The following is a 10116-nucleotide window of genomic DNA, read 5'->3' on the forward strand; positions in this document are numbered from 1 at the left end:
AGGATAGCACTAATCACATCCTTTTTCTTGTTTTTTGGTTATACGATCATGTCTTCCTTGAGATATGAATGAATATAGCAATAAATTCTTGAAAACTCTAGGCAATGAAAAGGAAATAGTTGTATTTAAGTGACAATGTCCTTCCTTGGGCATTGGCATAGGCACTAGTATTATTAGAGTATGCAAATTCAAACTCTGCCCATCTTATGTAATATCTTCCTACCTTCCTTGTTAGGTACCCTCATTAAAAGTGCTCATCACAAAACCCTCTCATAATAATAATAATGAACTATTTAATTTTGATGGAAAAATTTTAATACACTATAGTATACTTGAGTTGTTGATTTCGAGTTGTTGATTTCACAGCTAGTGATTTATATTATAAAATTTAAGATGAGAGTGAAAAATAAAGAAAGAGAAATAGACGTGCTAATAATGTAATTATTTTATAAGCCGTATTTGGAAAAACGAATTAGTATTGGTGGGAAAGAGGGAAAACATGCCTGCCATATTCAGAATTCATATAAACAAAATACACACTGCTATCATTGCAAAGAAAGAAGCATTGATTGTATTGCTCCATTGGCAAATTAGTGTTCTTGAACTGCTCCTCTGACACAATATTATTATTATTATTTTTTCTTGCTATATGTACATTAACCTTTCATATTCGTTGAAAGCATAATTAAATTTCTTGTGCCGAAAGAAAAGGTGCATCTCACGAGGGCTCCATTATTTCTTTAGTTCTTTATTCTCTAGTCAGAGACTTAAGCCCATCTTTGTAAGACTTTTTCTTTGTTTTTTGGTGTATCCCTCTTTGCCATCCTTCTATCATACTAAATCCATCAACTTGCTTTGCTAGTATTACCTTTTTTTTTCTTTTTTTTTTAATCTGTTTTAATAATTAATGAAAAATTGTGTTAAATTAAATTTATATATTTTCAGTTTGAAAATATACTAATTTTTCACAATTACCTATATAAGAAATTAAATTTACTTTATACAAGGGTAACACAATAACATATTTATATTAATCAATGCACATTTCTTCTTGTTTAAACATATTAATCATTCATATGTGCTGGCCTGGTAATATATACATGATGATGAATACTTCAATGATAATATCTTTATATGAAAATTATATATATTATAAATTGTTAAATAATTCAATTAAAAATAATAATTTATCTAACGATTCACAATATAATCTTCATACAGTGTCATCGTTAAAATATCCACTATATATATAGATTAGGGAGTTAATTGTATTATTGGTTAATTATAACATGTAATGCACATATTTACAAAAGAAAAAGGGTACGAAACAAACGTGTTATTATTAATATGATGAGTAGTTAGGAACATAGGACTCGAATTATTCAACATGAGCCAAAAAGAGAGGACGGGTTGTATAGAGATCTGAGTATGCAGAGAGCAAATCTTCCTTTACAACTCATGGAGTATGGTTTTCGTGTCATTATATATATGTTAATATACTCTATCAAGCTTCTTCGTACTTTAATTTATACGAGAATAATATACAATGAAGGTTATTCGTAACGACTTTTGAAAGCAAAGCTCCAATTAATTCTTGTTGATAAAAAAAAAAATTAATTTCATATCTTTTAAGCATGTGAATTAACTTTTGTCATGTGATATTCATATAGAGTATCGATCATTTTAAGCTCTTTTAAATTAATTGTTGATAAAGTTTGGCTTCACATATCAATATATAGTAGTCTATAAATTAAAAGAGGTTAACCCCGCCGTGAATTTATTTTTACATCTAGGTAGCTAACTAAGGCATGAGGAAAGTGATGAAGAGAAGAAGGTTAGGTATACGCTAGAGCTAGCTAGGTGAAAACATTGGTAGCACATTGTACTTGAAAAGAAATGATTATCGTAGACTACTATGTTTATGTTATAGAGTTAGTAACGATACGAGTATAATAAAGTCACGTAAATGGGATGTACTTGGCTGAACCTCAAAGTCCACGGAGAAAGAGTATGGGAAGAGACATCATCATTGAGAGAGGGTACCGAGTAATTAGTTAGTGGCAATTATGGCAAGGAAAAGTATGTAAGGAATTTTACGGCCAAAAGAAAAAAAGTATGTAAGGAATTTCTGAAATTTATATGGATGTGAAGTTTAAAAAATGTTGTAAGGCTTAAGAAGAGTAGCCTTTGTACTATTGGCGATTGGTGGCTGCAGGTTGGTTCCACTTAAGCATGCATTAATAGGGATCAACGAAAAAGTGGTCGTACAATCATCTCCCTAACGATGAAATGTAACAAGAAATGGCCTTTTGTAATTTGTACCCTTCAATAATCGAGTGAAAGGAAAAGAGGCAAACAGCTGTTGTTACTTGTTACCCTTTCTCATTGAAAAATAAATAAATAACTTTTTGCATTTCCTTTCTTTCTACCAAAGTATAACTCTGCTGTTAATCACTTGATAGAAATATATACAATGAGGGGGATTTACAGTTCATTTTTTTTTCTGACATTGGGCTTTACAGTTTACAGTGCAAGAAAACCGGCTGGAGTGGCATAATAGTAACACACTAATACTACTTCCTTTTTTGTGGTTTTTCATTACCCAACACGACAGGCGGATCTGAACTCTATTTAAAAATTTGTTGTTAACCAATGGGTTGCTGCATACACATAACACGATTTGAATACTCGATCAACCCAGATTTGGTTAGTACTTCCATTGTTTTTTTTTCTGTCAGATTGTTTCGGGATGAATACTTCGTTTTTTTTTGTATTTGGGATGAATACGTTTTGATAGAAGTTCATTTCACTTGGGCTCTCTAGAATCCACTGGTGAGTTACATGCTTTGTCTCCGAAAAATTATGCACCCAAATCAAGTAGCCCAAACCCAAAATTATTATTATCCAATGCAAAAATTTTAGGAGAAAAAAAACATAAACAATCTAAAATTAGCTTATCTTAGAAACCCCAAAAAAAAAAAAACTTATCATAGTTTGCATTCTTTAATTACTGTTAAAATAATTGAATAATATCAGATGTAATAAATATATAATTATAAATTAAAAAATAATAGATATTAAGTTAAATAAGATAACTGAGGAATTGACTTAAGACCGCGGTCAACAGCCATTGACTGTACACATAATCGATTGAATGTTTCAGCAGTTGGCTTGGTTTATATTTGAATATTTGGGAAATATTTTATATATAAGAACTATTTAAGGAGTAATGAATAAAAGAATCGTCTATCTGTCCCATTGAAAAATATAGTATCTACATGTTTTCACCCTAAGCTAAGCTAATCAAACTATATGCTTCCAAGAGTAGCAAGCGTGAAACCACTACAAAGAAATTCATATGTTGTGTTGCACCAAAACTATGAAAAATTTTTCAAGGACTCTCTCCCTACTTGTATGATGCCGTATACTTGAGGCAGATCTTTAAGCATAGCTAGAGACAATGTAGAATATAGATTTTAAGTATGAAGACAAGTCATGATCCCTCTGAATAGTTCCTCCGGATCCATAGGCAGAGGTTAATGACTCTGAACCCTACATGTGACAACATTAGTAGGCTAAGGATTTGGTAGCCTTCTATAACCTCACCAAATTGAATTATAAAATATACCCAGACATACTTTCCTTTATTATCAAATATACCCACACACTACAGTCTAGTGTATTATTTTTTAATATTCAATTGGAGTTTTATAACTAGAGTTTATAAGAAAAAGAAAAAAAAAATATACACGTGGAGGAGTTCTTGACCAAATCACGTTTTTAAAACTTTATCAAATCTCAATGGAATGTATTAACCACGCATGGCGAATGTATGCTGCTTTTAAGCTAATGTTATATTTTCCTCGTATCTTGACAAAAAGAAAGTACCACAATGATTAGACATTAGTATCCAGAGGAAGGCAAGGATTACAGAATGACCATCATCATGAAAGAAGAGAAAGAAAAGAAGGGGAATCTATTTTACGTGAACTAACAAAAAAGGAGGAAGGGCAGGAATGCCATAAGAATGCTTATGAACTACTACGACCAAATCATGGTACATTGAAGGTCATAATGGGTGAAAAAACGCATCTTACACGTATTCTAACCAAGAATTGCTTGTATCTGTTTTTTTGTTCCTCCGTTAGTGATGTGGGGAATAGAACCTCAAAAGTGACGTAAAGATCTCCTTTCTTCGTGCTCATATGCAATGGCATACCCTCCCCTTTGAACTTCTTCACTTGCTTTGGCTTTGTAATTGCCTGAGGAATCAAAAGAACGCTGTCAGATGTGTTTGCCTTTATATATAAAGAAACAACAATTGACGGAAAGAGTATATTTGAAGCACCTTTGTGCTTATGTCCACCAGATGCTCATCTAGATGTTTGATGGTCTTCTCAAATCCAACAAGGGCTTGAACCTGAAGAACATTTAGATTTAATAAACTTTACATCCCCCAGAATTTTGTTGACGTCAATGTCAGAATTCAGAAGTGAATTGTTTGTGAAATAAACAATGTCTAGATTCAACTCACCCATAATAGATTAATAGTTACTGGCCCAAAAACGCAACTATTAACAATTGAATAATATTGCATCCACAAGAGTGATACTTACCAGGGTTATAGTGACAGTGGTGTGCAAATCATTGCCTTCCCTTCTGAAGACATCATGGGGTGCAGTTCGGATACGGAACTGCTCAGAATACCACTGAAGTTGTCAGCACACTCCACAAATAATAATACAGCACACAATTGCTAATTTACACAAAAAGACCAAGTTACTAACCCTTAAATCTCCAGATTCTCCGTCTATGATAGGCTCACCATCCTCATAGAATAGTACCTCCTGTGAAAGGATAATCATGATTCATATACATCACTTGCAGCATAACACTTAAAACGGGTATTTTTGGTATCAATGCTTAGCAGACACTAGTAGACAACAATTCATTTTCACCACAGTTTCATACAACGAAAGTAATTAGTAATGACTAGAAGTTATTGTCAGTTTAAGCAAAATGAAACAAAGAATTATGAAATTCTATGCAGGCTATAGTGTTAAATTTGAACCAACTCCACAGAACTACAATTCGGAATTTTGAAACAGAGCCTTATTGTGTTTAGAATGTAGATGTACACAAGATTAAGTAGAGATTATATGGAAGCGGGTAATAAGACATACATCACATTATCCATGATTGTTTAAATACTATATAAATTTAGCACTTTACCTGCCCATCTTGCATGCCTTTCTCTATATCAACGGTGATAAAATAGCCCTCCCTTACATATTTGACATTAGGACACTGCTCACAGACCTGTACAGGCAAATTCAGAAATAGAACTTTAAATATGAAAACCCAGGAATAATATAAACCAACAGAACACCTCCACCCTCCAAAAAAATAAAACATTCCAGGCATGAAACTAAGTAAACATTTCACAGTCCTGCATATAAATTTCATGATGCAAGAAATATGATTTTATGAAATACAAATATAAATTATGCATCATCCAAAAGGATAAGAGCTAAGAGGGGAGGAAAAAAAACAAAAAACTGCATCAACAATCTCATAGGTGCTTTTACCTGCTCCGTCATCTGCTGAAACATCCCAGGCCCAATTTGCTTGTGATAAACCTCATTTCTACAGTTGCAGCGCCTTTTTCCTGGTGCTGGCTTTAACACATTTTTCTCTCTCCAAACCTGATAGTTTGAATACAATGGTCACAAACTGCTAATGAATCATCAGGGGCCTCATAAATTCTACACTTGAAGTAAAAAAAAAAAAAACGATGATTAAATCAGTTAAGGACAAAATTGTTTATAAATTGGTGATTACGGTAATGATCTACAACTACACCTGTCTAGTGGCTAAGATGTTTCCCCAAGCAATGAGTTTATAATCACAGCATCTGAGATAGAACAAAAAGAGAAATACAAAATAACATCCAGCAAAAGCCAAAGTTATAGCCTCATAGGTATATGGAATCTGTGTATTAGATGCCCAAAGCCAAGCTTCAGCATTATATACACATAAGTTCTGCTTTGCAGTCCCTAGAGCAGTTCTTCTCAGTTGCTATTAAATTTATTTCTGAATTTTAGTTGGCAGATGTGGTTAAGTAAAGGTGTAATTTTCTGTCACCAATAATCATATAAAGACCAGTTTGACAATGAAATTGAATTCATTTGGATCAATATCCTTGGTATGAAAGATTGCTTAAGTTCACAAATTGCATGACAAAAGCACTGTAACCTGACCTTCATGGAACCTCCCATGTATAAATCTGCAAGGCTTGCATCCAATTCAACAATCACATCATCACCTTTCACAATCTTCTCTTCCTCCTCCATCGAACCACCACCAAAGAAACTGAAATAAATATTCTCAGTGTCATCCATAAATCTTCCACATGTTAAACCATAAGCACACACCTAAGATATAGCACCATTTTGAATCAACGGCCACAACTAATGATTAAAATGAGATTTCCAAATCAGGCATTAGGAAGCCTATGATCTAAGTAACAGCATAAATGTTGTGTTCAGAATGCATTACTATGACTTCATAGAACATGCTTTAGTCCTTGTACTAAATTGATTATACACCAAGTCATACAATCATTTCAAGAATAGAATGGCTCAAAGGTTGAAGTAAGGGGTGGACTTACGAGCTAAAAATGTCTTGGATGTTCATTCCCATTCCACCACCTCTGCCACCATTGGCAGCATGCTGCTTCAAACCCTCCTCACCATATCTGTCATAAATGTTTCTCTTCTCACTATCCGACAACACTTCATACGCTGATAACATCAACAAAAGCCAACTCAACACAGGTAAATAGCAATATGCCATATCATTAACAACAAACAAAGGTAGATATGAATGTGAATACCATTGCTAATTTCAGCAAACTTCTTATTAGCTTCTTCATTGCCCTGGTTCTTATCAGGGTGGTACTTCAATGCAAGCTTCCTATACGCCCTCTTTATCTGCTCCTCCGAAGCACCCTTGGAAACTTGAAGTATATCGTAGTAGCTCTTTCTGCAACACAAACCAATGCTATCTTGTTGGTAACTCATCATCTTCAGCAGAGAAAACAAGTTAAAAAAACAAAAGGAAGGAAGTAACAATACCCGGCGATAGCATTGAGAGAATAGCAGAGAGCGCATAGAAGAATGAAAAGGAGCTTCGTTTTTCGATGCGCCATGAGGAATTGCGAGAGTTTGATCCCTCAGCAACGCCAATTTAGGGCTCTGATATGCTCACTCGGATCGGAAGCGCAAGCTGAAACCAAAGCTAGGGATTGTGATTTGGAATGAGAGCTCAAACGAAGGGTTTTGGTTACTGAGAAGTGAGAATTTGTTGGCTTCTTCTTCTTCTTCTTCTTCTTCTTCTTCTTTACAGTGGTGGAAGCTGAAACCTGAAAGCGATTCCGCCAAGACTTGACCGGTGGAGTCATGACCACGCTTTGCAACGTGTTCATTTTCGAAACTGGCCAATCATAATCGTTTCTTACTTGTTCCAACCAATCCTCGCTCTACACGTTGGATTTTCGCGACGTTCTTCTCTCTCACTACCCTCCCAAGTCCCACCTCCTTTTTTCAAAGGAAAACACCAAAGTACCATTTTGCCCTTTTCTTTTCTTTCATATTAAAATATTTTTATTCTTATATTCATTCATAAGTCATAACGATAATAAATTTAACATCATTACACATTCACTTGGATGAAATTATTCATTTCATCTTCTCTCTTTTTTTTTTTTTGGTGATGTAATGGGAGGTAATTCAATAGAGTGTTAGTTGTGAACTACTCTGTTTTGGTAATTTGGAAGCGTATCTTGATTAAAATAATTAATTAAAAAAATCATAACACTTTATCTAATTTTACTAGAACTCACTTTAGTTATAGTTCAACCAAAGTTTAACAGATTTCACACCCATTCAGCTCCTAAATAGAGTTGACCGGTATGAAGGACTTTGAGTCATAAATTTGAACAAACAAATGTCAAAATGAAAATCATGATCTCAAGTGTTGTAAAGAGACTAAGACCAATGTTCACCTTCTCTTCTAGCTAGAGATGATGCCAAGCACCTGTTCTCATATCTGAATGACTCTATGTATATGACTAGAGAAGCCTTAATGGCAAATCTATTAGCTGTAAATCTGACTCTGATCCTGTGATTAGGATTAGGAATCTTGGGTATAATATTGTTGCAATCAAAACATGGAAATCAAGTAAGTGAAATACTAGAAACATCCTCATACTAGATCTTTGACTATGCTAGACCTTCATGATATCTCTCTTTATAATTAATCACTCTTTTGAGTTGTAGTCGTGCACTATCAAAGTCCTGACTTACTTACTGCAATTACTTGGAGAAATACTATATGAACTAGAAAACTTAATATCTACGTATTCAAAAGTTAACAAGAAAATTTGGTCTAATCAAATTCAAATTAGTACTAACCGGACAGGCATCTACACAAATAGTTTGGTTCTATTATAATATCAACTTTAGACAAATTGATTAACAAAGAATAAATATGTCTCATGATATCGATAAAATGAGATTATAAGAATTATATATCCGTTAAAAAAAAATACATAAATCGAATTAAATAGTTACTATGCAGCTGAGGTCTAATTCAACTGCCTAACTCAATTGGTTAAATTATATGCTTCTTAATATTTTGCATCAAGATTTAAATTTTGGTGAGTGTACTAAATATTAAATATAAATTCTTAAGTGTTGTGTGAATGAGTGTATAATGTAAGTATATTGTGATACCTAAAATTTTGGTTATCCAATCTACTTGACAAAAAAAAAAAAGAATTAGATAGTTAATATATACACAACCAAATTATTGTTTACTTTTTCATCTATATAACTACATGTCTACAGGTATTATTATTATTATTATTATTATTATTATTATTATTATTATTATTATTATTACATGTCTATAAATTTTATTAAATTTATAATTAAATTTTTATATTTTTTTAATATAATTTTTATACTGTTTATAATTTTATAACTAAATCATTCTTAGTGTAAAAAATATTAGAATTAATTGAATATTTTTTTAAAAATTGAAGGTATTTATAATCTAATTAAATTTTTTATTACATGTATTTTAAGAGAAATATTTTAGATATTTAATTACAAAATTAAAAATAATGTAAGAATTTAATAAAATTTTTATAAAAATCTAATTAAAAATTTGGTAAAACTATAAGAACAACAAACTAATTAAACATACTCAATATTACTATGAGTTAACAAAGTCAAGTTAATAGGCTGGAGTAGTATTTTGTTGGGTTGTAAAATAGAAAAATAGATTCTTTCAAAATTTTAACTGATATTGTTAAATTTAGTTTTATAATTCTAATATATAATATTTTTCCATATATTTTTATTACAGAAAAAAATATAATGAAATATCACATTGGCCATATTAATAGAAAGATAAGTGGGGAAAATTCACTTGGGTAAAATATTCGTACATGGATGGGCCACAATTCATGGATGTCATATGAAAAAGGTATGTGGCCCATAGATCTTGTACCAGCAAGCCCACCATGTGCTTTGCGCTGATACGGATGTCTTCTTTTTCTGATAAATAAAAAAAAAAAAGTTAAAACACGGATGTCTTCTTTTCTGTTAGTCTACTAATATGTATTACAATGGAATTAACTTAATTAAGTATCATTAAATCAATTAACTCTTATGTTTTTTTTAGAATTTATAATTATGTCAATAGTTTTTTGCCTACCCAAAAAAATTATCTCCTGAAAGAAAAATAATTGGATATTTTAATTCATCCTCTTAATTTTTAAATAATTAGGGTTATAGATTTATATATTTTGTTATTCTTTACAAATATTATTAATTTAAATATCTATTTATTTAACTATTAAAATAATAAATTAAAAATTTTAATCATTACTCTTAAAAAGACCCCCACTGCTTTAGAATTTCAGTTAGGTCAGATAGACTTAATTGGAAAACAGTTCATTAAATTACGATTTAATAAATCTGTAATTCTGTTTCCATATAATTAAAGAATAAAAGGGAAAAAAAAGGACCATAATTTTAACCTCATCAC

General features: G+C 31.8%; 1 protein-coding gene across 1 annotated transcript; it reads right to left on the reverse strand.

The window, feature by feature from the left end:
- Window positions 1-3870: 3870 nt before the first annotated feature.
- On the reverse strand, window positions 3871-7454 carry LOC130932411 (dnaJ protein ERDJ3B-like). The gene is made up of 10 exons (XM_057861735.1): window positions 7137-7454; window positions 6896-7044; window positions 6671-6803; window positions 6261-6372; window positions 5589-5705; window positions 5233-5319; window positions 4788-4847; window positions 4617-4694; window positions 4349-4420; window positions 3871-4262 (listed from the first exon to the last, which is right to left on the reverse strand). The coding sequence occupies exons 1-10, from the start codon at window positions 7208-7210 to the stop codon at window positions 4053-4055; spliced, it is 1092 nt and encodes a 363-aa protein (XP_057717718.1). The 5' UTR covers window positions 7211-7454; the 3' UTR covers window positions 3871-4052.
- Window positions 7455-10116: the final 2662 nt, after the last annotated feature.

Source organism: Arachis stenosperma, chromosome 6, assembly GCF_014773155.1.
Source record: "Arachis stenosperma cultivar V10309 chromosome 6, arast.V10309.gnm1.PFL2, whole genome shotgun sequence".
Classification (NCBI taxonomy): Eukaryota; Viridiplantae; Streptophyta; class Magnoliopsida; order Fabales; family Fabaceae; genus Arachis; species Arachis stenosperma.

Coding starts and splice junctions, on each gene's coding strand:
- LOC130932411 (XM_057861735.1), bottom strand. CDS start 7,210: ATGGCGCATCGAAAAACGAAGCTCCTTTTCATTCTTCTATGCGCTCTC. Junction 6,804..6,895: donor GTTTGCTGAAATTAGCAATG/GTATTCACATTC, acceptor TGATGTTATCAG/CGTATGAAGTGTTGTCGGAT. Junction 4,421..4,616: donor CCACTGTCACTATAACCCTG/GTAAGTATCACT, acceptor AATGTTCTTCAG/GTTCAAGCCCTTGTTGGATT.